This window comes from Delphinus delphis, chromosome 11 (genome assembly GCF_949987515.2).
Source record: "Delphinus delphis chromosome 11, mDelDel1.2, whole genome shotgun sequence".
In the NCBI taxonomy this organism is placed as follows: domain Eukaryota; kingdom Metazoa; phylum Chordata; class Mammalia; order Artiodactyla; family Delphinidae; genus Delphinus; species Delphinus delphis.
Window position 1 is genome coordinate 101,797,540 of NC_082693.1, and position 25,631 is coordinate 101,823,170.

Consider the following 25,631-nt stretch of genomic DNA (forward strand, 5'->3'; position numbering starts at 1 on the left):
CGCGACCAGCCAGACAGCCGGAGCAAGCGCACCGGAACTGCGTCACCTGGGAGGCGGGCGGCACGCGCGGAGGGGGCGGAACCTGGAGGCCGCCTATCAAGGGCCCTTCCGCCCTGGAGCCTCGTTCCCACCGGTGGGGAAACGGGCCGGAATCAACTGAGTTAACTAAATCGGGCTCAATAAGGGAGACGGAGTCAGACTTTCGCTTAACCGACGTTTACTGATTGGGCGGGGAGGGAGCGAGGGAGGGGCCGTCCGTGCAGAGACGGGTCGCCGGAGGGGGAGTCCGCGCTGGGGCGGGGGGCTACAGAGCCCCTGAGCCAGTGTCCTGGGCAGCCCCGTAGCCTAGCCCTCAGGACAGAAGCCTGGCGCAGAGGTGTGCTAGTGAATGGTTAACAACAGGCTCTTGGGGGACTAGTTGGTAGTGTCTTTTCTGGGGTGTAAATACTCCCACCCTGGCCGATTTCAAGCTACCAGGTTACAGCACGCAAGGAGGAGCTAGGAAGAGGTGCACAACTGCTTGACGCGGCTATGAGCTTGTTCAGGGCAGCACCCCACTCCCCAGGACGTGAGCCCGTCTCCCCACAGAGCTCTAAGGCAGCTGTCGCCCAAGGCCCCAAGCATTCAGCCTGAGCCTGGCCCCCCAGCCTCACTGGCCACCTGCAGCATCTTCCACCGTGGCTCCAGCTGCCCTCTCAGCTGCATCAGGGCCTGCACGTCCTCTGGGGAGGCCATGGAGAAGGGACCCAGGCTGGGGGCTGCCTCTCCATGCAACACCCTGGCCAGGACCACCACAAGCTGGGGTGTGGATTCCTGAGTCAGCAGCAGAGGTGGAAGCAGTGAGTTGCTGGTTTCTCCTCACTCCCACCCCACAGCAGGTCCACCCCGCCCAGCTCACCTCATCTACAAGGGCCAAGACTCGGCCCCCCGCTGGGCCCCGAAGCAGCGCAGCCAGGAGTGCAGCTTGGGGGTCCCGCAGGCCATGGGCGGGCCCCAGCGCCACCAGCACCAGGTCAGGCTGGAAGCTGTAGGCCAGGGGCAGCACCAGGGCCAGGACACAGCTCAGAAACCCTCCAGTCGTCTGTGGGAGGGACAGCAGCATAGCCCAACCCCTCATCCAGGGAACACCCCTCCAGCTGGCTCAGGCCACCCCACCTCCCAATCTCAGGTGGGCGGACACACCCACAGTCCCGCCAGGAAGGGCAGGTGAAAGCCAGGGGTCTGGCCCTCATGCCGATGCCAGTGAGCTGCAGCTGCCCTGCCCTGTGACACCACCACTCACCCCTGGCAGTGGCACAGAGACGTGGAACATGGACAGGGCAGCTGCCTCCTTGCCCCCAATGTTCAGCCATAGATTCCTCCTTCCAGGGGAGAGCAAGCATATGGATACATGAGCTTGTGTGTGAGATGCCGCCCACCGTCGAGAGCCCGGACAGAAGAAGAACAGCTCAGGGCAGGGATGCTAAGACTGCTGACCCTCTGTGCTGGAGACCCTCCTGGCATTGCTCCCAGGGGCCCTCTGCCAAACTCCAGCTGCGGAACGCCCCGCCCACCTGTCACCCCTGGGGATCCAGGGTGATGTGCCCACCCACATACTTGCAGAACTGGACATACCCGTGACCTGAGAGTCATACCCGTCATCCGTGAGATCTGGGGGCCGATCCAGCTGCCCCACAGCCAGACAAAGCAGCCTGGAGGAAGAGTTGGCTCCTGGGTAAGCTGTACTCACCCCGCCTGGAGCCCATGCCCAGAGCCACTCCCACATGGCCAGCCAGGGCAGGGGGTGCCCATGGGCCCTGCCTCGTAGCCTCAGACCAGCCATGTGAGGCTTACCTCTGGGCTCCGTGGGACAGGCCACACCGAATGGCCACATCCAGGGTGGCAGCTGCAGCACAGGCTGGGGTGACTGCAACGCCACTGCCCACCTGTGAAGTGAGTAACAGGTGTAGAGGGTAACTCCCAAACCATGTAAACAAACCCATCTGCCCCTTCTCTTGGCCCATGTCTACGTGGCTGTCACCTGTGCACTCTGAGGTCTAACGACTCCATTTCTGAAACTAAGATGCATAAAACTATGAATCATCCCCTTCACTTCTCTGCCAAAGGACATTTCGTTGAGGGAACTGAGGGGGGGTGTTCCTGAACCCTGCCCCTGGGGGCTGTTTTGGGAAGGGTCCTGGGCACAAGGCAATGCTCATGTCCACATGGTTCTGTACCACCCAGCCCTCCCCTGGACAGGCCACCTGTCGCAGGCACGTCCTGGGCCCTGCCCCTGACTCCATGGCCACCCCCCAGCCCCTCCCCAGTGCCCTTACCTGCCCATCCAGGATCCTGTCCAAAAGGTACAGGACTTTCCCGAGTGCAGTGAGGGCCCTGTCCTGGGCCAGGGCCTCATGTGGCCTGTGGTGGACAAACCAGAAGGACACGAGGACACAGAACGACACACAGACCACAGATGAGTCACACAGACACATGTGCAGACACAGTCCCGGGCTTCCCCCCAGGCCCACCCTGCCCACCTGGCCCAGGCCTGCGTCTCCTCCTGTGGGGCTGACCCCTCCTCACAGAGGACGTCAGAGGGCAGGGCCAGGGCAGCATCTGGCGCAGCCAAGGCAACAGCCGTGCGTACGGGGGGCGTGGGATTGAGGCGCGGCTGGTCCAGGAGGGAGCTCAGGGCAGCCACGTCCTGGGTTGTCGCTGCCTTGAATTCGGGCCTCCCGGTCAGCAGCAGAGACGAGGGCCTCCCCTCTGGGGAGTAGGGGCTGGGACTCAGTACAGGGGCCACACCTAGGGGGTGGTTCAGTGTCACAGCCACTGCACGAGAGCCTGCGGCACCATCCCACCTGCCGACCCAGGCCACGCTGACCTTGCTGCTGGAGGCTCATCCAGTGAGGGGCCTGGGCTACCCGGACACTCTGGATGGACTCCAGGGCGCTGCGAGGAGAAGCAGGATCGGTGAGGCCTGGTCTCCCACCCCTAGCCCTCCCCACCCTCCTCCGTCCTGCCCCCCGCACCTGCCATGCGGCACCATGGGCCCCGACAGGGGCGGGGCAGGGTCGCCCAGCAGCGCTTGCACCATCATGCACACGGACTGTGAGAGTGACTCCAGGTGGTAGCCACCCTGGGATAAGGAGGGGGCAGAGACACGAAGGGCAGGGGTGTCAGGGGCCCAGGCAGGATGCCCTGCCCCACGAGGCAGGACCCCTCCAACCACATCTCAGCCTCCGGTGCATGCACCCTCCCAGCTCGCCACAATCACCTCCAGCACAGCGCAGACCCGGCCACCAGCCAGCACCTGCAGCAGCTGCGTGAGGTGGGCAAAGCACTCTGGCGTGGCCTGCATCTGTCCCTGCAACCAGAACCAGGTGTGATGAAGCCCTGGCCCCAGGACTCCAGAAGCCCTCCCCAGCCCGGCCAGGTCCTCACCTCGGGATCCCCGATGGCTGAGTCAAATCCCGCGGAGACTAGGACCAGCTCAGGGTTGAACTGCAGGCAGGGCCCAGTGGGGAGAGGCAGAAAAGAAGCTGGAGCTGAGGCGGAGGAGAGGCCCCTCCAGAGAGACCCTCCTCACCCCAGGGGCTCTGTTCCACTTTGGGCACCGCATCGCCCCCACCCCCCTGCCACTGAGACCGCTTCCACCCCCCTCACGGTCACCTCAAAGGCCACAGGCAACAGCACGTGCAGGAAGGCGGCCACGTAGTCAGCATTTCCCATCCCGACCTGGGGCCAAGGGGCATCAGTGCTGGCCCTGCCAGGGAGCACGGCGGGGTCCTCGCCCCTGGGGCCTGGGCTCTGGGGGTGATCGGGGCACGACGCCCTGGGCTTGCACTCGGGGGAGGGGGGAATGTGGGCCGGGGGAGGGGCTCTGGGGGGGGGGCCCGGGGTGAGGGGCAGGCACCTGGTTCCAGGGCAGGTTGACAGTGAAGCCAAGGCCCGGGCCCTGCCCAACAGCGTCTGCATCTGACTCTCGGAGATAGGGCCAGAAGCGCCCGTGCTCATAGCGGTGCCAGGAGAAATAAAGGACGCTGCGACAGTCAGCCGGGGCCAGAGGACAGGCCCCTCAGCCCCAGGGCTCCTTGCAGAAGCCTAACCGCACCCCACCGAGCACACAGCCACGCCTGCTCCCTCAGACTTTCCCAGGCCGGGCAGTGCTCATCCTGAAAAGTAGGGTCGCAGGGGAGGGTCTTGTCCCCACTCCCAGCTTACCTGGGGTCGTCCTCAAAGATATACTGGATGCCCTGGCCATGGTGGACATCCCAGTCAACGATGAGGATCCTGGGGACAGACAGCTCTGGGGTCACTGAGGGCAGGGCCTCCCACCTCCAGGCCAGGAGCCAGGCCCAGGATGGGAAGGAGCTGGGTGGGGCCCCTCAAAGGCCCCCTCCACCCCCTTCCCCGCTGGCCTGGGCCTCACCCTGCAGCCAGACCGGCACAAACCTGTGCAGCCCGTGCTGCCGCTGGGCATGTCTGGCCGCTATGGCCACGTTGTTGAACACGCAGAATCCATTGGCGGCAGCCCTCTGGCTATGGTGCCCAGGAGGCCTGCGGGTGGGAGTGGGGTGCGGGGCGTGTCAGGGTCATCCTGCGTCCTCACAGGGCTACCCACAGGTCGGGGCGGCCAGGGAAGGGGGCAGCTCTCACCTCACCAGGGCGAGCCCGTTGCGCACAGCTCCCGCCAGCACTGCATCCACCAGCTGCAGCGCCGCCCCCACAGCCAGCCGGGAACAGTGGAAGGTACTCTGCCAGGGCAGAGGTGCAGGTAAGCCCCCTGCCCACTACCCCTCACAGGCTCTACCAAGCCCTGTGCCAGGCTGCAGGGCACCAAGCACTGCGCAGAACTGGCCAGGCCAGTCCCGGTGCCCGCAGCAGCAGCCAGAAGGGCACTGGCACACGGGAACATTGCCCGTGTGAACAGGCACGAGTACCCGGATGTGTGACTGGGTGGGTGGGTGGGTGTGTCCCCAGGGCACGCACCGGGTGGAAGTAGACGGCATCGTACTGTCCAGACAGGGTCTGGAGCTCCCCGGTGCCCAAGGCCTGGGTCCCCCGCACCAGGGCCACATACTCCGGGCTGCAAAGGGGTTAGGCAGGCAAGGCAGGGTCACCTGGAGGAGCAGGCGGAGAAGAAACAGGGTCTGGACCCCCAGTGGGACCACCCCCCTCACTGCTCCCTCACCCACCCATCCAACGGTGAAACTGAGGCTTGGGGCATAGGCTCTGTTTGCCAGGCTCCAGCAGGCTGGGGCAGGCCCAGGTCCTGGACCACGGCTTCAGGGGCAGGGGGCCCACCCCAACTCTGACCTGTGCACCAGGCCCAGTTCCGCCTCCGAGGCCTCCCGGGCTGCCAGCTGCAGACACCTTTGCTCCAGGCCACGCTGCTGCAGGCGTTCCAGGGCTGTGGTCAGGCGCTCCGGGCACTCGATCTCGCACTCGGGGCTGAACGGACAGAGAGCTCAGAGTCCAGAGCCCCTCCTCATCCCCCGCCTCTGCCCCTGCCAGGTCCCACTTACTCGTCCCAGAGCAGCCGGGCAGCTGTCATGTCCTCGTGGTATACAAGTGCGGTCCCCATGGCCTGACCGTGGTCACTCTGGGCCGCTCAGGGTGGGCAGGACCCAAACACTACCACTCACAGGCAGGTGAGTGCACTGCCCGCCCCCCTTGCCAGCCCCAGGGAGCAGCCCAACGCCTGGAGCACAGCCGGGGGCGCGGGCGCGGAGCCCGGACAGGAAGGAGGCCCCAGGTCCGGCTGGCGCCAGGGCGGGGCAGGGGTCGATAGGGTGGCTCGCGGGGCTTGGCTTCCGGCTTCCTCCAACTCGGACCTGGCATGGACCCGCCTCCGGCTGCCCCAAACCCCGCCCCGATGCAGCGGGGCGGGCCGAAGACTGGGCCCCTCAGGGCTCTGCCCACGCCGCCCTTCCCTCCAGCCGAGGCTCCACCTCCTACTCTCGCCGGAGCCGGGAGCGGGTGGCCGGCCTCGGCGCCCCTGCGTAAGTCGGAGGGGACTGGTGCGAGGACGGAGGGCCAGTGTGCCCAGGCTCCTGCGGGCCGTCACGGCGGCCCCACCTGCGTGCTATGAGCCGAGCCACGCGGGTCCGTGCCCCCCCTCCCCAAGCCTCCCCCAGGCCCACCCTGACCCCGCAGGCCACGGGTCAGACGCGTCAGTAGCCCATTGCGCCCAGCGCTGACCGAGGCCCCCCATCAAGGGCTCAGGGAGGAGCTGCGCGGGAAGGATCGCGAGGCCGAGGGTCCTTAGGGGCGAGGCCACAAGGAGAGAGCCTCGACCGGGGACGGTAGTCTTGGCTTAGCCCGGCCTGGGCCGCAGCGCAGCGCTGCCCCCAAGGCTCAAGAAGGGAGTGACAGTATCCGATTTAAGCTCCAGGAAGACCCCTGACCGAAGAGCGGACGAGTCGGAGGGTCAGGGTTATGGCAGAGAAACTCCTGGACAGGAGCGGCGCAGCGTCGGGGTAGGCAGGGCGGAGGCCAACAGAGGGAGTGTGGGGGCGAGGGATGAATGAGAGAACGAATGAGGCCAGTAAAGGAGGAGGAGCGGGCCCAGCCAAGACCAAGATGGCCAAAGAGGGGAGGAAACAGGGAGCCCCCGGCCTCAAACGGAGGGGATTTCTGGGGACTGAGCCGGGGTCGGGGGGGGACCCCGCGGGTCTTTGGGGACGGAGACATGGGCGGAGTCTGGTCTTGGAGGCGGGGCCCAGGCGGACCCTTTTGAGGCAGTGCTTGGATGGGGGGGCGGTTCCTGGGGGGGTGGGGGTGTCTGGGAAGGCGGGCATCTTCGAGGCGGGGCCGCCGCGGGTTGGGTCCCGGGTCTTGGAGGCGGAGCCCTGGAGGCGGGTCTCTTGGAGGCGGGACGTGAGCAGGGGCCCTGAAGTCTAGGAAGTGGGGTCCTGGGGCGGGCGTGCCCCAGTCCCGTTCTCTGGTCGCCCCGGCTGTTCGGGGGCGATCCCTAAGGTGGGATGGATGCAGAGGGAGGCCTTGACAGGGTCCCGCTGCCCGCGGCAAGCAGCGCCACGTGGATCGCCACCTTTCTGGCCAGGCTACCTGCTGGTGCGGGTAGCCGGCGGCCTGCGGGGCTCTGGGAAGACGTGCCCGCCCCTGAGCCAATCACGGCGGCTGGAAAACAGCGTGCTGATTGGCCGTCCTGGGCACGTGGCCGCGAAGGCGGGGCCTGCGCCAGGCCGCCCCGCCTGGATCGCTGAGAGCCGGGGACCCGGGCGGGGCTCCGTCAGAGGCGCGGGAGGGCCCCTGGGCAGAGAAGGCAGGTACCTTACTCTGGCAACTCGTCTGGCCGTATTCGGCTGGACCAACTGGGTGCGTCCATCTGAGCCCCAGGCCGGGAGGAGGGTGACGGCCTAGCCCCGCTTTGGGCGCGCCTGCCGGGGGACAGGTGGGAGGAGCCAGGGCGGGCGCAGGAGCCCTAGAGTGGCCCCTGACCCAGCTGCCAGTCCTTGGAGACGTCGAATGGCCGGCAGAGGGCCCCGCGGGCTCGCCAGTGGCGGTGGGGCATGGCCGGGGGAGGGGCAGGAAAAAGAGCACCGAAACCACCCTTCTGCTAAGGCACAGACGTCTCAGAGACACCTGAGGTGCCTCGAGGCGTCTAGCGTGACCCCACCTCCCCAAGAACCTGGCCTTGGAGAGCGCAGGGAGCCCAAACACCTGGTACTGAGACCCGAGCTGGACCCTAACCCCCTCACCCCATCAGGCCCTGCCCTGGGTCTGACTCCAGGGTCTTAGCTTAGAGGAAGGCCACCCCACAAGAGGGGCAGGGCCAAGCCCTAATGTGGGGGGCTCCAGACTTGGGGCTCACTGGCACAGGACGGGGATGTAGGTGGGCACCAGCTTTGTGACCTGGGAGGGAAGGAGGTGCCCAGGCCCGGTGGCTCAAGATGGGGCCGAGGCTCCCAGGCCAGCCCCCTTACTCCATACAAAAGCCTAAAGGTGGAGATGCAGCCCAGAAATCAGGAAGTGAAGCAGAGTGGGAGCTACAAAAGGCTTTATTTCCTCCAGCCGTGTGGCCATACCACGTGGCCAATGTACATTTAAGGGGGGTGGTGCAGAAGCGTCCACACCAACGCCCCCAGGAGACATGTCCCTGAGTCAGTGCTCTGCACCCTCCCGTCCTTCCTTTTCAGTACAGTCCAGAGCAGGCAGGGTCAGAGGCTAGGCTTCGACCCCAAAGCCCATCCCACTCCACAGGTTCTGAGGCTTCTGCTGCACCCTGGGGGAGGGGACCACTGCTCAGGGGGTCAGAGCCCAGCCCCAGGTCAGGTGGGCGTCCTGTCCAGAAAGTCCAGATGCTCCTCCAAGGTTAGGCTGAGGTGGGCTCTGAGAGCAGGGGAACAGGCTTCCAGAAGAGGCTCCATGGAACGAGGGGACTCCTGGGATGCAAGCCCCAGCCAAGGTCCCAGTAGCAAACAGGATCTCCCTTCCAGGCCCAGGGCCCAGGGGTATTCACAGGGCCGTCTCCTTGGAGACCTTGGCCCCCAGCTGTCGGGGAGGCTTGAAGCTGAGCACCTCTCTGTATGTGACACCTGGGGCAGGATGAGAGGGACAGAGTCATGGGAGAAGGGGCCCATCACCTGTTAAGACAGCTCCACAGTGCACACCAAGGATGGACGCCAGTGACCAAGACGAAGCACTGGGCCCAGCTCACTGGTGCTCGCGGGGACCAGCGTTAAGTCCCATGAGATTCCACTTGGGGTGGGGGTGGAGAGCGGAGGCCCAGAGCACAGGCTGTTAGTCACTGAACTAGGGGGCCCGCCCGTCCCCCAAATTAACAGGGTCAGAGACCACCGCTGGGGTTCAGGCACCAGGTGGGCTCCTTTGTCCCACATGTGCAAGTCCACCTGTGTCCATCCACAGGGACTGTCCACCCTGACAGGGCTCCTGTAACCCACACCCACGGCCCCTAGGGTGGCCTTGGCTCCACAGCCTGCCTCAGTGAACAGAGGACATCTGAGGAATGTAAACCAATGTGTTCACTTGAGTGGAGTTGCTCAGGGTCCCACCAGGGCACACCGCAGCTTCTGGATCCAGAACATCTATGAAACGAGTATGGGGACTTCCCTGGTGGCGCAGTGGTTGAGAATCCGCCTGCCACTGCAGGGGACATGGGTTTGACCTCTGGTCCGGGAAGATCCCACATGCTGCGGAGCAACAAAGCCCATGCGCCACAACTATTGAGCCTGCACTCTAGAGCCCGCAAGCCACAACTACTGAGCCCACGTGCCACAACTACTGAAGCCCACGCGCCTAGAGCCCAAGCTCTGCAACGAGAAGCCACCGCAATCAGAAGCCCTCGCAATGCAACGAAGAGTAGCCCCTGCTCGCCGCAACTAGAGAAAGCCTGCGCGCAGCAACTAAGACCCAACAGCAAAGACCCAATGCAGCCAGAAATTTTAATAAACGAGTGTGGAATTCCCACCAACTACCTGCAGCATCCAGCTTCCTCGCCGGTGCTCACGTTTCCTGAACCTGGCCCAGAGCAAGCCGTCCCAAAGGAAGGGGGTGCTGCCCCGCCTCCCCTCTGACCAGCCTGCAAGAGGACGGTTCCGCTCCACCTACCCCAGGGTGCCCACGCTCACCTGGCCACAGGAACGCGCCTTTGGGGGACCACTGGTACTCCACAAGCCCAGCTCAGGAAGGACTGTGCCTTTAGAGCAGGTGGTCTGTGTGGTTTGCCCAGCACACAGCACAGTTGTATTGCTACCCCGTGAGGTGCCTCCCAGGCCCTCATCTAACCCTGGTGCAGGGGCCCATCCACACAGGGAAGGTTTGTATAGAGAGGTCCTTGCTGTAAAGCTGGCTTTTCCCGGGGAAACAGGAGGTGATGAGTTTGCATTCCTGACCAGGGGCTCAACCACAAACAGACCACATGTCCACCACGGTCTGTAGTAAAAAGCAAAAGCTCTTACTACAGTTTGTGGCGGAGACCGCAGAGAGGATCCTGTGGCCCATGGTTTTCGGTTTTCTTGTTATCTTTCTAGCAACAGAGAACTTACAAGCACAAAACACAGCACAGATAAGGGCAGAGCCGCTGCTGGGACTCCCCGACGACCCTGAAGAATGTGGTTTGAGAAGCACAACCCGTCCAGCCCCACCTCTACCCCCCACATCCAGGACCGCGGCCCCAGGTCTGAGGCACAGCCAGGATGGGGTCTAGGACAGTGGCGACCAGTGCCACAGCTCCGTCGGCGCTGACTGCTGCCCTCAGACGTCCCTGCTCCCCCAGGCGGGTCCCGCAGCCACCGAGAGAAGATGCCTGCCATGCCAGGGTGGAGCTAGACAAGGCCCGTTCCAGCATGGGGCGTCAGGGCCCCAGCAGAGGGAGGCCCGGGGACTGGGCAGGCGTCCCTGAGCCCAGCCTCAGGCTGAGGTGTCGGGAGCCCTCAGAGAAGAAGAGAGAGGCCCTCGGTTTCCAGGCCAATGCAAAGCCTGGAGACGCAGAGCACAGGTAGAGGGAGGTCTCAAGTGCTCAGTGGGGCTAGAGGGGGCGGGCGAGGGGTAGTGAGGAAGGGGGAGGTGCTATGGACTGCCTGGAGTGGGCCTGATCCTGCTGGCAGGACGAGGGGTGTGCAGCTGTCCAGGTAGGAGGGGTCCTGAAAGGGACACAGAGGCCAGAAGATTCAAGAGGTACGAGCAGAGGCCTGGGGGAGGGGTGCTGGGGGTCTCCGGGGTAGCCCGGTCTCCGGCCTAGACGTGGGGAGGCACGCTGGCAGGCCTGGGGGCCGGGAGAGGCCAAGTGCTCAGGTCGCCTTGGCCCGGAAGCCCAGCTGCCCCCTGACCTCCACTGTGTTCCTCACCTAACCTGCATCCCAGGGTGGGGGGACCCAGGACTCTGAGCCCTGGCCACCTGCACGGGGCTGGTGGGGTCCAGCCACAGGCCCTACCCAGAGCCCCCCACTCACGCTTCCACTCTTCCAGCGTGCGGTCCACGTCATCAAAGGATTCATCGTACTTTTGGGCTTTGGGCTCGTCCTCCGTGTCGTGGAGCGACTCGAAGTAGGGGTGGGTCAGCGCCTTGGCCGCCGTCACCCGCCGCTCCGCATCCAGCACCAGCATCTTCTCCAGGAGGTTCACGGCTGGGGGAAGGGGGGATCAGGCCAGGCTGAGGGGCGGGTCCCAGGCCCCGGTACCCAGGTCACTGCCCCGTGCCCACCGCAGCCCCACCCTACCCAGAGGGCTTGCGTTGGTCAGGATGTCGGCAAAATCCTTTTTCTCTAGCTCGGGGAGGCCGTTCATGTAGTTCTGAGCCTGTGTGGGAAGAAAGGGTGAGGCGCCGGCCGCCAGGCCCAGACCCAGGCCTCCAGCTCACGCCTGGCTCCCAAGTGACCTCGGCACTCTGCAGCCTCTGCACGAACTCGGCGGGAGGCGTCCCCGTCACCTTCATGATCTCCTTCAGCTGGTCCAGGTCTTGGCCGAGGTCAGGAGCACAGCGCGGGGCCAGAGGGCAGAGCTCACCTACCCCCCCAGCCCGGGCAGTGCGCCTGGCCTGCTCCCCCCCAGCCCGGGCAGTGCGCCTGGCCTGCTCCCCCCCAGCCCGGGCAGTGCCCTGGCCTGCTCCCCCCCAGCCCGGGCAGTGCCCTGGCCTGCTCCCCCCCAGCCCGGGCAGTGCGCCTGGCCTGCTCCCCCCCAGCCCGGGCAGTGCGCCCGGCCTGCTCCCCACAGGTGTAGGGCAGGCCTCCCCCGCACCCAGCTCCAGGTGTAGGATACGGTCGCTGCCTTTGAAGAGCGTCTCCCCTGTGATCATCTCAGCCATGATGCAGCCCACTGACCAGATGTCCACTGAGACAGAAGCCCCTCCATCAGGGCTCTGTGGGCTGGGGAGCGGGGCACACACAGACGCAGGAGTGGGGGCGGCGGAGGGGGGCATGGGCCCAGGAGCCATCTAGCCTACCACGCCCTGCCCAGCCCCGGCCCAGCTCAGCAGCCTCCCCGCAGAGCAGCTCGGGCGGGGCGGGCTAGGAAGCTGGTGCCGCGTCTCCGGGCAGCTCCTCACCCGTCTGTGTGTAGTGCATCCAATTCAAGATGACCTCAGGCGCCCGGTACCAGCGGGTCACCACGTACCCAGTCATCTCGCTATCTGCCTGCCGGGCCAGGCCGAAGTCCAGGATCTACAGCCAGAATCAGAAGGTGGGGCAAAGCGGTCCCTGGGGAGTGGGTGGGCCAGCCGTGGGCCAGAAGACCCCAAGGGCACTGGGCACACCGGGGCCTCCTGCCGAGCCTCTGGGGACCGAGGTTGCAGCCAGGTACCCCTAGGCCTCCCTGCGGGTCCCTCCCCACGGCCAGTGCACCCTGCGCAACCGACTGTGCCTGCCCCGACCCTTACAACAGGCACCCCGGGGGGTCTCCTGCCCCTGGGCCTCCGCTCCCTGTGAACCACCGGGCCCCAGCCAGCACTTTTGGGAAGGCCTGCTCGGCCCTGCCCTGGCTCGGGCACGGGGAGCTGGGGACACCGCCCGCCCTTCCCCTCAAGCAGGTATGCCCCCGTGCCACCCCACCCAGTGCCTCCCCAGGGCCCATCTGCCCATCAGCTGCTCGGCCACTGCCTGGATGGCTGTGGTCTGTCCCTCCGCCTGGGCCTGGGCCAGTCCGCCTCCAGGCCTGAGGGCCAAGGGGCCGGCGGGCAGATGGGCAGGTGCGGGGGAGGCCCCGAGCCCCCAACCCAACACACACCTTGAGCTCACAGTCCTCGTTCACGGCCAGGTTGCCGGGCTTCAGGTCCTGGGGGCAGAAGAAAGGTGGCTGTGCAGCCCCGCCCGCCAGGGCGCAAGGGCAAGGGCCAGGGCAGCAACTGAATTTGGGAGCATCGGGCTAGACCGGGCCACCCTGCAGCCCTTCCAGGAAGGGTGGAGGTGCACAGCCCCTGGGCTGTGGGCAGGCAGGGTGCCCCCTCGCGGGTGAGACAGGAAGCCCCAAAGGTGGAGCCCCTCGCGCGCCCACAGCCAGGGGAAGCGCCCACCTTGGCCAGACTCACCCTGTGGATGATGCCAGCAGCATGGATGTACTGTGGGGACACAGAGGGGTCAGCAGCAGTCAGTTCGCAGGAACGTCTAGGGGGACCCCACCCACTCTGGCGGCACCCCAAGTCCCCACCTTCAGCCCCTTGAGCATCTGGTAGACGAGGAACTGGATTCGGTCCTCACTCAGCTTCTCGTGCTTCATGAGCTTCCCCAGGTCGGTGCCCATGAACGGCATCACCAGGTAACTGCGGGGCCAGGGAGGGGCCAGACAGCAGGGGTCACGCCCGTGGGCCTGGGCTCAGGCCCTGGAAGAGCCTGTCACCCTGCAGCACCCAGTCCCCACCCCCCACAGCACTGCACTGGGCTCTACCCTCCTACCACCCACCGGGCCCTGCGATGCCAGGCAGGTCGGGACTGCGCTTTGGGGACTCCTGGAGGGTGGCCTAGGGGCTGGGAGACCAAGGCTCATAGGCAGGGGCGGGGGCGTGAGGAAGGAGGGAAGAGCCTGTGGGCAGGGGTGTGACAGCAGGACATCTGGCTCAGAGGGGCAGGCTGGGCAGGTGGACGGAGACACAGAGAGAAGTGCTTAGCACCCTGCCAGCATGAGTCCTTGACCCCTGCCAGGTCAGGCAACGAGGAGCCTGTCCTGCCCCCCCTTCCTGGGCCAGGCCCCTGGCTCTTGGCCAACAGGAGTGTGAGGCCAGGGGTGGCCACCCAGGCAGGCACAGGGCAGCACTGGGTCCCCCCCAACCCGCCGGCAAAGGTCAGCAGCTCCAGTTACAGGCCACACTCTTAGCGCCAGGGTTCCAGAGCACAGGACCCACTCCCAAACCCTCAGGTACGAGGCTCACACCTCCGGCACTGGAGGAGGAGGCCCAGATCCACCCAGTGGTACCAGCACCGTGGGTCCCTGGGGCATGTGGCAGGGGGTGGACTGTGGTGTGGTGAGCGGGTGGGCAGCGGGCACCTGACGCCCATCCAGGCTGCAAGGCAAGGCCTGCCGCAGGCGGCCCACCTGCCAACCCCAAAGCTGAAGTGGACACCCAAGAGCCACCCAACACCACCTGCTCTGCCCGGCCAGCCCCTGGCCGGCACTCACAAGTCTGTGAAATCATCCAGGGTCTCATGGGGCGTGAACACATCGAGCAGCCCAATCACCTGGGGAGGAGCCAGAGCACCAGGTGGGCTGGGGACGCAGACACAGCGAGGGCACCCCTGCTCTGGGCAGGAAGGGCCCCTGCAGCTGTCCTGGCCTCCCCCCACTGCCCACAGGGCCCAGCTCGGCCCACTGGCAGCTCAACCCTGCCCTGGCACACATGCCCATAAACAAGGGCTATTTTTGGATGGTGACAGCCGGGATCCTTTGGGGGAGGGGCAGCCCCAAGTCTGGGTCAGCTCCCAGCCATCCAAGGAGCTCCAGCCCCTTGGCCCTTCCTCCCCCTCTTCCTATCCCCACTAAAGGCCCAGGAACAGCATGGGGACAGCCAGTATCTAGCAGGCCCTTCCAGGGGCCGTGCCTCCGCCAGAGAGGCCCAGGCAGGCAGCCCCGTGAGCACACCGGCAGCCACAGCCGGCCCCGCAGCCCTCTGGTCGGGGCTGCTGGACAGCAGACGGGGAGTGTGACAACTGGCACCTGGGGCTTCTGGTGACAGGGCCTCCAGGGACCCCAGGAGGCCTGCACATCAGAGTGGCTGGAGGCACAGGTGGATGTGCTGGCAGGGGACACCTGGCAGAGGCCACGCGAATGGTGGCCGGGCAGGACGCAGAACGCTCGGAGCGCTTGAGGAATACGGGGAGAGTGGCCAGGTGGCCGAGGACCAGGCCACCACGCAGCCAAAGAGAAGCCAAAGAAAACCCAAGCACGCCCGCAGCACCTGGTGAAGGCTTGCTTTGATCCCAGGAGCTTCGGCAGAACAGTTTAAATAGGTGTGATGCTGAATGTGTCCCCTGGCTGCTATACGGGGACAAACTGGAGTGAGGTGCAGGGACAGCCACCACGGCCAGAGACATGGGTGGCGGGAGGAGAGAACAGTGGGACATCCAGAGAGGGGCCTGGAGGCAGGTGAGGCCCGGGCATCGGGAGGTTTTAGCAAGAATCCTGGAAGTTAAATGGGGGTCCACCAGGTTGGTGGAGACTTCTGGGCCTCTGCAGCACGGGGTGGGGGAGGGGGAGGAGGCCTGAAGTGGGCACAGAAGGGGCAGGACTGGGACCTCAGCCTCTCAGAGCCTACTTCCTCCGGGAAGAGGGGTTTACGAAATGCAGCGCTGGAGGGAGGCGGCGGCACCCGGCTGCTGAGGGGCTGCTGCGGCTCAGGAGGTGGAGTGGGGTCAGGAGAGCAGCTGCAGGAGGGGGGCCGGGTGGGGCGGCAGGGGGGTGCCCGGGAGAGGCTAAGTGCCCCTTCCAGGAAAACCGCTCCTCCCACCTGGAGTTCTCTCTCACCTCGGGGCTCCTGGCTGGAGGCAGGGTTTGGAGTGAGACCTGGAGGATCCCCTCGGCCTGGGCAAGTGGCTGTCCCCTGACCAGACCCTGGGCCGAGGAGCCAGATGGGGCTCCAGCAAGAAGCCAAAGAGCTAAGTCCTTCCCGGGACTGGCCCAGGCGGAGCGGACTAGACCCCGGGGAAGCAGCTCTCTTAGGACGAAGCGGGGCTCGGCCCTCACCACTGTGACCAGCCCCCCCCCCCCCGGGGACACTGCCTGACCCCTCGCCTCCGCCCGCCCCGCCACCTAGGGCAGCAGCCCAGGGGCTGGGTAGGAGGGACCGGGTCTTCGGGGCACGGTTTGGGGGGAGAAGGGAGATGAGCAGAGGCGAGAGGATGGACGCGGTGCCCGGAGCTGGGACTGCGCGACTCACGTTCTCATGGCGCATGTGCTTGAGCAGGCGCAGCTCGCGGTAGGCGCGCTTGGCGAACAGCTCGGACTGGAAGGGCCGGTACAGCTTCTTTATGGCCACCTTGGCGCCCGTGCGGCTGTCCACCGCCGAGCTGCGGGGCGCACCGCTTAGCTGGAGGCCCGGGCCGCCAAGCCCCCGGCCACCCCGCCCGGCCTGTGCTCACCACACGGCGCCATAGGCGCCCGAGCCTACGGGCTGCAGGTCCTGGTACACGGCGCGCACCTCCCAGGCCGTCTTGGTCACCTCCTGGCGGTAAAAGCCCTTGCGGGCGGGCGGCGGAGAGCTCATGGCTGGCCGGGCACCGCCCCCGCCGCGGACCCCGCGGGCGCTTCGCCTCGAGGGCCGGGGACCCGGGATCCGTGAGACGCCCTGGCGCGCACCCCGGGCCACCGCCGCGCGGGCAGAGCCGGCTCCGCGCCGTCGCCGGGGCACCCCGCTGCTGGCTTTCGCGTCCGGGCTCTCCGGAGCCGCCGACCCCGGCCCGCGCCCAGCCTCCGCCCGGGTAGCGCGAGGCCCCTCCCCTGCGGGCGGACCAACCGGCCCCCGGGCCGCGCGCACGTGACGCCCCTTCCGCCCTTCTGCCCCTCCGGAAACATGAGGCGGCGGTCGCCGCCTGGGAAGCCGGAGGCTGGGGGAAGGAGGGCGCCGCTTGGCAGCTCTGTCCCATCGTAGACCCAGACGCGGCGCCCGAGACCCCGGCCCTCCTCCGCACTCCGCACTCGGGATGAACTACGCGGACCCGAGTGGAGGCTGTGTCGGCGGGGCCTCGTGGGGCTCGCGCCTCCTCCTCACGACCGCGCCCCCAGGGCGCTAGCCCATCCTGGCAGCCTGAGCTCGTCGACTGCTACCCCCAACCGCAAATCACTGACCACCAGTCCCGCCCACTTCCAACTCCCCACCCCGCGGGACGACCTTCACCGTGGGGCTGACCCATCCACCCCCCAGTACGGGGTTCCCCGGCCCCTATCTTGCTTCCATCCCCCTTTCCCAGTGAAGAAGTTGATTCTGTCTCCCAAACTCAGGCTGCCTACCAAGCCGGAAGCAGAGAGGGTGGTCTTGTAGGTTCCCCTGGGCCCCTGTGCTCTGAAGGCTCTTCCTCACTGCACGTCTGGGTGGAGACTGCTCCAGAGATTTGCACGTCCCTCTGCCTGTCCCACCCCTGCTCAGCTGAGGCCCTCAGGCTTGTTCTTCAAAGCCCAGCTCGAACCTCTCCACTCTCTCCGGGGAGACGTGCCTGACCCCAGGGCTGAAGGGGGTCCCTACTGGGGCTCGCTCGGTGGGTGCCCCCTTACCCTTAGGTGGGGACATCATTTCAGGGGTCTGGCCCCAACCTGGACCAGATGCTGCTGGACGACAGAGCCCCCAGCCCTGTGACCCAGACCTGAGAGTGGGGTAATAAGATCCCCAGGGCCCCCTGCCCCGCCCTCTGTGCCTTGCGCCATGAATCAGCAGCTCAGCAGCTCCGGCCTGGCCAGAGCAGCTTTACAGCTGGGGTGCGCGGTGATCTGATCGGGGTGCTCAGGAATTGCAGGCTTGTCAGTGGGGGCAGCCTGCTGTCACTGGAGCCACATCCGCCCATCCCCGTGCCCTTCATGCCCTGGGCCGCCTGTGGCACTCCACCTGCCTCCTCCAGGAAGCCCCCAGCTGGCCCCCTTACTCCCTGTGATGGGGTCCAGAGGTCCAGAAAGGTCGTGCATCAGGCCAGACTCCCAGATGCGTCATGTCCCAGTTGTGCTCCCATCCGCCACCACCCCCCCACAGGACTTGGCCCAGCCAGGTCTCCAGGGGTTCTCCAAGACCTGAGGGCCAGCACCCACACTGACCAGGCCTCTGCAGGCCCAGCTCCCAGATGATCCCCACCCCCACCCCCAGGGCCTAGGGCAAAGGCATAGCAGGTCCCCATCCTGGGGACGCCCTGCTTTCCCAGCCTGAGCTGCAGTGAGCGGCAGGGGCTGCAGCTCAGTGTGTGTCCCGAGGCGAAGCAGCCCTCTTTCCCCTTAACCAGGAGGGAAAGGAAAGCTGCCTCCCTGACCCTGGGGAAGGGCAGGCCTTTGCTCCCAGAGACCTCAGCACCCCCGACCCGCGTCCTCGCTGACCACTGAGTGAAGGGGCAGGTCTGGGTCTGGGCCAGATCCCACCCAATGAAACTCTGAGGGCAGCGGGTTGACTGCTGGTGGCCATCATGCCCTGTCCACCTCAGACCCCACTGGCCCTCAGGGAGCAGGGAGGGTGAAGGTGGCTGCTCTGACCAGGGACCAGCGGAATATGGCCGCCCTCTCCAGGCAGTGGGGGCAGCGCGGGAGCAGAACCTAGAGCTGGAGACACGAGCCGGGTGAGAGGGGAACTTTATTGCGAAACCCTGGGGCAGGCACTTAGCATTCAGACCTCCCTGGTCCTGCGAGGTGAGAGGTCACCACCTGACAGACGCCCCTTGACGGAGGACCCACACCTCCCACACGCCTGGAGCAGGTCCCTGTCCCAGAGGTCGCTAGGTCAACTCCACTCCGGAAGGCGGGAAGAGGACAAGGGCTGACCCACAGACTTGAGTGCCCCAGCGCCCGGCTGCAGGGCCAGAGGGTGGGCAGAGGTAGAGTGGGCAGAGGTTTCTTCATCAGCTCTGGACCAAGGTCCAGGATCCGGGTCCACATCGGCATGTGTGCCCTCGAGGCTGGAGGCCCCCGTGCCCGCCAGCCCCCCAGCTGGCACAGTGCCCTCATGCCTCAGAACCCTGCTGCAGCCCTCACACCCGATCAAAAGCAGGGGCTTTTGCTCACATGGCTGCCCACGGCCACCCGAGCCCCTTGCATGCTGCCCAGCAGGATCTCAGCAATGCCCCCTCCCACCCACACCAGGAACTGAGGGGAGGGGAGGCAACAGTAGAGCCACCCCAACTTGGGCGTCCTGCTGGCCATGGCCACTGGCCCTCAGGTGCCCTCAGGTTCACACACGTCTGCACCTACTCAGACATGTGAATTCCAGGAGCACATATGTGCCACACAGCATAGGTGAACACACGGCTCCAGGCAGCTGTCCCCACTCTGCCACAGCCATGGAAGATCCTTTGAGTCTCAGCACTTTCCAGGGTAGCCCCCCACTTCCAGGCTGAGCAGCTCTGACCATCGAGACCCCTTCCTTTGTCTCCAGGAGGCTCCGGCCCCAAGGCACTGCCCCCCACAGACAGCCCTCTGCGACCCAGGAGATCTGGAAACAGACACCCCCCCCCAGGGGGGAGCTCTTATGGCACCCAGGTCCCCCATAGCGAGGTCCCAAAGGAGACCCAGGTTGCTGGGAGGGGGTAGGAGGACCAAGGAAGTCCAGCATGCTCTATCCAGACTCCTACAGCCGTGGCTCACACACGTGCAGGCTTCCCACAAGGCGCGGCGTGTAGACAAGGGTCCCAGGCCAGGGGTGGGCGCTGCTGGCCGCAGTGGTGTTGGGAGGTGCCCCTCGTGGGAGTCTGGCGGGCCGAGGCGGGAGGGCAGGCGGGCTCAGGCCCCTCCTCGGGTCCGAGTGCGGCTGGCGAGCCGCATTCCCCTCACTGCTTAACGTCCAGGCTGCCAGGCGGCTGCGGTGGCTCTGGGGGCTTGAAGCTGAGGACTTCCTGGTAGGTGAGCTCTGCGAGGGGAGGAGGAGGGGTGAGCTCAGGCCTTCAGCAGCCCAGGCCCACCACCCTCCGAGAGCAGCCTCGGCCCATGGGCCCCTTCCCGGGCCTGCCCCGTGCTGCCCCCAAGCCTCTGCTAGACACGCCCAACCCCAGCTCTACCTGACCCCCTAGAGTGGGGCTGGGAGGCCGTGTCGTGGCCTCGCTCAGACCACTCTCAAGAGAAACTGGAGCACTTCCTGCAGAAAACAGGCAGCGCTCAGCCTCTGGGGGACGCAGCCCTCAGGCCCACCCTTCCACTCCTCCACCGTGCGCTCCTTGGCCTCAACGCTTTCGTCGTAGGGCTCGGCCTCGGGCTCATCCTCGGGGTCGTGGTACTGGCTGAAGTAGGCATGGGCCAGGGCCTCGGCTGCACTGACCCTCTGGTCACTGTCCAGCACCAGCATCCGTCCCAGGAGGTCCACAGCTGCAGAGGGGCGGGGTGCAGGGCTGGTCATCTCCACAGCCAGGGCTAGACGTGGAGCCCAGCCCGGACCCAGGGCCCATCCTCACCCAGGGGGTTGGCTCCATGGAAGATGCTCCTGAGGTCCTTCTGGGGCATGTGGGGCAGGGACTGGATGTAGGTCCGGGCCTAGGAGCACAGGGGAAGGGCCTGAGGGGCTGCTCGACGCCTGCCTAAGCCAGGCAGAGACCTGCCGGGAGAAGCCCCCACACTCAGTCTCTCCAGCAGGCCTGGGCGAGGGCATACGCGGACCAGAGACCTCCCCGCTTTGGATCTGGTGGCTACAGCACCTTGCCTGGCCCTACGTGCCTGCAGGTCCCGGGCCTGGTGCCTCTCCACTGTCCACGGCCAGGACATTGCAGGTGCCGAGGTTTTACCCTCAGTGTCCCTCACGCCTGGAATGTCTCCCCGGTTCACCTGTTTCCCCCTGAAGGGGTCGGCGCCTGCCTTGGGGTCTATTCCACTGTGACCCATGCTCCCCCCGTGGTGCCCCATCTATCCCCACAGCGCCCCTTCCTCCAGAGTGCGGGCGGGGGAGTGGCTGGTCAGCGGAGGGGGCTGGTGGCCGATGACTCACGTGTTCCGACGATATCTTTGCCAGAACCTCAGGGCTGGGTGTGCCCACCACCTCCATGATGCGCTTCAGCTGGTCGATGTCTGCCTGGCTCAGGAAGTGCCCAACGGCCAAGCACGGACTCCCCCCGGGACCCCAAACCCCAGACCTTGGGTCACTGCCCAGAACATGCTCTCCTGCCGCTGGGGACAGCAGTGAGCCCAAGGTGGCACGGTGTGGGGCAGAGGGGGCAAGACTGGCCAGAAAGGGCCAGAGCCCACGCCCCTCGACCCCCGCCCCACAGCAGGAGACCCTGGCTCACCCCTAACCTGCGCCAAGGATACAGTCATTTCCTGGGAAAAGGGCCTTTCCCTGGAGCAGCTCGGCCATGATGCAGCCCACAGACCAGATGTCCACTGTGGGAGGAGGCGTCTCCATCAGTCTGCCCACCCCAAGTCCCTCCTCAGAGAGCTGGGGGCTGGCTGCACTGCACCAGCCCAGCGGCCCCGCACTCACGCTCAGGCCCAAAGCCAGCAGCCCCTCCTCTCTAGACACAACCCTGGGCAGGGGGAAGCGTCAGCCCAGGACCCACCGCGCTCTGCCTTTCTGAAGGTCTGTTTGTGAACGCAGGTCCCCCACCTGGCCTGTCCCCCAAGGTCCTTGGCCTCTGGGTCCCAGCCCCACCCCCTCCCCAGGCCCGCCGGCCCCCAGGGGCTGCCCCACACGGGCTGACGTCACCTGTCTGGTTGTAGTGCCTCCAGTTCAGCATGATCTCAGGGGCCCGGTACCAGCGCGTGGCCACGTAGCCAGTCATCTCCTCGTCCGCCTGGCGCGCGAGCCCGAAGTCCAGGATCTAGAGGCACCGCCAGGCGTGTCAGCGCCTCCGGGTCTCCGCCTCCCGGCCGGCCGACCCGCCAGCCCCTCCCCCAGCGGCTCACCCGCAGCTCGCAGTCCTCGTTCACAGCCAAGTTGCTGGGCTTCAGGTCCTGCAGGGCGGGCGCGGCGTGAGCGCAGGCGAAGCCGCCGCCGCCGCCGCCGCAGGAGCCCCACGCCCCCCGTCGCGCGCGGCACCTACCCGGTGGATGATCCCCGCCGAGTGGATGTACTGCGAGGGGGAGACGGCGGGGGCGTCAGGTTCTGCCCCCTGCGCCCCCGCCCGCCCCCCGCTTCCGCGCCCACCTTCAGCCCGCGCAGCAGCTGGTACACGAGGAACTGAACGTGCTCGTCGCTCAGCGCCTGGCACTTGACGATGTTGTTCAGGTCGGCGCCCATCAGCGTGGTCACCAGGTACCTGGGTAGCGGCAGGGATGAGCACAGAGTCCCCACCCCAACCCCGCGCCCTCCCCGCCACGGCCGCTCACACTTCGCTGAAGTCCTCGAGGGAGGTGGCCGGCGTGAACACGTCCAGCAGCCCGATGACCTGGGTGCAGAGGGCAGTCAGGGCTCGGCGGCCCGCGGGCGCCCCCCTCCCCCGGCCCGGCCGCCCCCAGCTCACGTTCTCGTGCTTCAGGTGCTTGAGCAGCCGCAGCTCGCGGTACGTCCTCCGCGCATGGATGAGCGACTGGAAGGGGCGCGACAGCTTCTTCACCGCCACCCTCTGGCGCAGCCGCGTGTCGTAGGCTGAGCTGCAAGGCGGCCTGTGAGGCCCAGCCTCGGTCGCGAGGTCCCCACAGGCCAGAAGGCCTCCGGCACCAGGAGGCGGTCTGAACACTCCCTCCAAGCCTCTCCCCTCCCTCCTGGAGTCCTGCACCTTCCTCCAGAGTCAGTTCACCCTCCACCCCACCCTCTGACCCCCCAGCCTTCCCAGCCCACCTGGGAGCCCAGGGCAGGACCTGGATTTCTCCTGTCTCCTGGCCCCAGTGACTCTTGCCCCCAGCTCAGGGTGGAAATAACAGGCCAGGGAAACAGCCAGTGGCAGACAGCAGGCAGCACCCCCAGCTCCCCCATAGGCCAGGGGGTCTGGGGGGCCCCCTGAGGGGGTTCCAGAGTCACCTCCAAAGCCCCCAAATATCCAAAATATGGAGAAAAACCTGACCAAAGGGGTTTATTGCATCGTTATCTTTCACAGTGAGAAACTGGACAGCAGGAAATACCTAGCAGAGGGTGGTGCCTGGACCCACAGAATATTTCCCCTCGTGCAACCCCACTCCCCTGAGGTCTAGACCCTCAAGCCCCACACCCAGCTACTCTTCACAGGAGATGCCACACTCACGGGCATCATCCTCAAACACAAGTGGCCTGGTCGTCCAGTGGCCCCACTGCCCCTCGGGAAGGGATGCCTTCGCCCAGTGTTCCCTCTGGCTGCTGCCCCCCCCTTCCCTCCCACTTCATCTCCAGGATCCAGCCTCCCTCCAGAGTGAGTGGAGCCTCAGCCCACCTCCCATGCCCACGCGGCCCAGGGAGCAGCTCCTGCAGGACCTGGGGTGCGCATGGGCCCAGGCAGTGGTGGAGGAAAGTCCCTCCCCCATCCAAGTCACTGCTGGGGTGGGAAGTAGGGGAGTGGCTCTTCACGGGGTGCGTGTGCACGCTCGTGTGTGTGTGTGTGTGTGTGTGTGTGTGTGTGTGTGTGCGTGCGCGCGCAGCAGATCCTTTTGTGTCTGCACAGTCAACAAAGGACTGTGGGAATTGGCACCGGGTCACCAGCTTCCTCAGACATCAGAGGAGGGAGGGAGCCCATCACCGGCATGGGGGCCCTGCAGAGCTAAGTGGTGGAGAGAGACCTCCCCTGGGGAGCCTGACTGTTCCTACGAGTTCCCAGAAGGCACTTCCAGCAAGGGCCCTGTCAGATCCCCCAGGGACCACTCACACATTGGCCCACACCCTCTTCCTGCCCTTGTGGTCTTTGACATGAAGATAGAGGCCTGTGGCTGGAATGGCTGGAATGGCCTGAGGTTCCTGATGGCTGGCCAGTGGCAGAGTGAGATCTGAGGCCCAGGGGACCCCAAACGTCTGCTCCAGGCTCCAGTGCTGGGCCTCGTAAGGGGGTCTGAGAAGTCCCACTCCCAACCTTCTGCAGGATCCTGGAGCAACACCCTGCCCTCAGGGGCCCTGCCTCCCCACACCCATGACCCCCGCAGTCACCCCGCATTTCACAGGTTCTGGGTTCTGGGGGGACACCTCTCAACGTCCACACCCACAGTCAGGCTCACTGTCAACACTGCAACTGCAGCCTGGACTGTCCGCAAGCAAGCCCCTTGCCACCCAAAGCCCCCTCCGGCCTCCACCCCACCAGGTCCAGAGGCCTCCCCCGGCCCCACCCTCCCTCCTGTCTGGGCTCCAGGGCCTAACTGCAGGCTGCGTGTGAGCTCTCTTGGTTGGGGCAAAAATGGGGTGGGGTGTAGACGCCCCCTGGGGGGGATGGTAGGCGTCTCTGATCGGGCCTAAGCCCCATTCGGAGCCTGAGATCCCTTGGAAAATGGGGCAGTGGACTGGACCCACGGGGGAGCTTGAGGTCGTTCTTAGGTGAGGGGTCTTGCCCCCCAGCCCCCAATCTGGGCTCTTCCTTTTCAAACAGAGCTACCCACCCTGGGGTGGGGGTACCTGCCGGAGCCCAGGGCTGCCTGGCCCTTGACCGGGGGCACCCCCGATGCATGCTCAGACATCAAGGGCCCCGGGGGACCTGCCCGCCCTTTCGCCAGCTGTGACGCCGCAGGATTCGGGCCCGGAGGGGGACGCTCCGGATTGGAGGGGCGGGAGGACGACCCCTCTCCCGCCGGGGAGAGGCTCGGGTAGGAAAGTTTCCCTCACGCCCCCACCCCCCATTCATTCCTCGGATCTGCGTAAGGCCCGGGGGCGGAGGCAGGGCGAGCCCCTCCCCACGCCGGGAACCCCGCACGGGCGGGGAGGGGGCGCACGCTCAATCCCCCCGCCCTTGCCCCGTCCCGCCCCTACCAGACGGAGCCGTAGGCGCCCGAGCCCACCGGGCGCAGCCCTTGCAGGCGCTGCGGCACCTCCCACACCGTCTTGTTCAGCTCCTGCCGATAGAAGCCGGCGCGCGGGCCCGACATGTCCAGAGCGGCCGCAGCTCGGCCCGCGCCCCGCCCCGCGCCCCCCGCCCCGCGGAGCCCGAGCCGGAGGCCGGAGGCGGAGCGGAGCGGGGCGGAGCCGGGGAGGGGGTTCCCGCAGACGAACGCGCGGCTTCCTGCCCCTCCGCGGCGGCGGTCGAGCGGAAACCGGCCTTCCCGGGGCGGGGTGGGGAGGTGGGGGGGAAGGGGATGCCGTGGAACGACTTACCGCCCACCTCCCGGGGTCCACGCACTTCCCCAATGTCCGCCGCGTGGGTCCTCGGCGCGGCACCGCCCGGACCAGGCCGCCACCACCTCTCAGGACTCAGCTCCCCGCACCCTCCCCTGCCGGCACAAACGCCGGCACCGCCCCGCTGTCCACCTCCCGTCCCCGCATCCCGCCATCCGCCTAGTCCGGGTCCTGCGGTTAACGCGCCTTCAACCTGCTCTGGTCCGTGCATCCCTACTCTCCTCTCACCTGCACCGCACCTCTCCCCCCAGCGTGCTCCCACAGAAATGAAGGTAGAATCCTCTAAATCAAAGAAGCCAGGGACAAGCCGTGGGAGGTATTTTTTATCAGAATAGAAAATGCCCCCTAATAAAAGCTAGGCATTTGCTTGCATAGGGCCCGTCCGCCGCGGGCAGATGTAAGTGCCTTGGATCCTGGGTCAGCCTGCCTTCCCTCCCCCGTGGAGGCCATCCGGCCTTGGCGGTGTGCTTCGCTTCCCGGTAACCCTTCCACGGTCTGCTGTGGCGTCCTGCACGGGCTGGCTCCGGGGCTGGGCCCTGCTGCCCCTTGGGAGAAGCGTGACTGCCGGGCCAGGCCCAGAGACCAGCCCTCAGGACCAGGGACAGCGGCGGCACCAGGGGCCTTTGGGGTGTTGGGCCCATAAGAAGCTCTCCCCAGATGGGTCCTCTTTGGGGCCTGGTACCTTTCCTCCTTCTGAAACAGCTCCCTCAGCTGTCAACTCTTCGAGGAAGCCCACCCTGACTTTCCTAGGTCCTGCGGGGCTCCCCTAGTTGGAAACCACCGTCCCCCGAGATCGGTGAACTCTGCCCAGCACCGCACATTTCCTCTCTCCACCTGGAAGGTGTAGTTCGCACAG

The 25,631-nt window shown here is 66.3% G+C and overlaps 3 protein-coding genes across 18 annotated transcripts; all 3 read right to left on the reverse strand.

The window, feature by feature from the left end:
• Positions 1–206: 206 nt before the first annotated feature.
• Positions 207–5,928, reverse strand: HDAC10 (histone deacetylase 10). Of its 13 annotated transcripts, none has more exons than XR_009521277.1 (19): positions 5,511–5,928; positions 5,302–5,436; positions 4,975–5,071; positions 4,642–4,739; positions 4,438–4,542; positions 4,207–4,275; positions 3,899–4,025; positions 3,655–3,720; positions 3,427–3,486; positions 3,260–3,349; positions 3,015–3,121; positions 2,867–2,934; positions 2,520–2,787; positions 2,316–2,400; positions 1,834–1,925; positions 1,635–1,691; positions 1,283–1,361; positions 899–1,025; positions 207–722 (listed from the first exon to the last, which is right to left on the reverse strand). XR_009521277.1 is itself a non-coding variant. In XM_060025861.1 (19 exons), the coding sequence occupies exons 1-19, from the start codon at positions 5,567–5,569 to the stop codon at positions 625–627; spliced, it is 2,034 nt and encodes a 677-aa protein (XP_059881844.1). In that variant the 5' UTR covers positions 5,570–5,920; the 3' UTR covers positions 207–624. The 13 variants fall into 13 exon arrangements, 6 of the variants coding, with proteins under 6 accessions (XP_059881844.1, XP_059881847.1, XP_059881846.1 ...); XM_060025861.1 differs by having other exon boundaries at positions 207–813; positions 899–1,081; positions 5,511–5,920; XR_009521278.1 differs by lacking the exon at positions 1,283–1,361 and having other exon boundaries at positions 899–1,081; positions 1,615–1,691.
• A 2,066-nt stretch (positions 5,929–7,994) lies between these two features.
• On the reverse strand, positions 7,995–16,552 carry MAPK12 (mitogen-activated protein kinase 12). 2 transcript variants are annotated; one of them, XM_060025865.1, is made up of 12 exons: positions 16,029–16,552; positions 15,827–15,956; positions 14,074–14,132; positions 13,108–13,219; positions 12,989–13,018; positions 12,688–12,735; positions 12,011–12,125; positions 11,725–11,796; positions 11,345–11,424; positions 11,187–11,265; positions 10,920–11,093; positions 7,995–8,543 (listed from the first exon to the last, which is right to left on the reverse strand). In XM_060025865.1, the coding sequence occupies exons 1-12, from the start codon at positions 16,151–16,153 to the stop codon at positions 8,464–8,466; spliced, it is 1,104 nt and encodes a 367-aa protein (XP_059881848.1). In that variant the 5' UTR covers positions 16,154–16,552; the 3' UTR covers positions 7,995–8,463. The 2 variants fall into 2 exon arrangements, with proteins under 2 accessions (XP_059881848.1, XP_059881850.1); XM_060025867.1 differs by lacking the exons at positions 11,345–11,424; positions 11,725–11,796; positions 12,011–12,125 and having other exon boundaries at positions 16,029–16,549.
• Positions 16,553–18,199: 1,647 nt separating this feature from the next.
• On the reverse strand, positions 18,200–24,831 carry MAPK11 (mitogen-activated protein kinase 11). 3 transcript variants are annotated; one of them, XM_060025869.1, is made up of 12 exons: positions 24,413–24,553; positions 22,017–22,146; positions 21,883–21,941; positions 21,701–21,812; positions 21,597–21,626; positions 21,460–21,507; positions 21,260–21,374; positions 20,866–20,937; positions 20,546–20,625; positions 20,019–20,097; positions 19,759–19,932; positions 18,200–19,480 (listed from the first exon to the last, which is right to left on the reverse strand). In XM_060025869.1, exons 1-12 carry the CDS (start codon positions 24,526–24,528, stop codon positions 19,401–19,403), a joined length of 1,095 nt encoding a protein of 364 aa, XP_059881852.1. In that variant the 5' UTR covers positions 24,529–24,553; the 3' UTR covers positions 18,200–19,400. The 3 variants fall into 3 exon arrangements, with proteins under 3 accessions (XP_059881852.1, XP_059881853.1, XP_059881851.1); XM_060025870.1 differs by lacking the exon at positions 24,413–24,553 and adding an exon at positions 24,755–24,831 and having other exon boundaries at positions 18,200–19,932; XM_060025868.1 differs by having other exon boundaries at positions 18,200–19,932.
• Between the last annotated feature and the right edge of the window lie 800 nt (positions 24,832–25,631).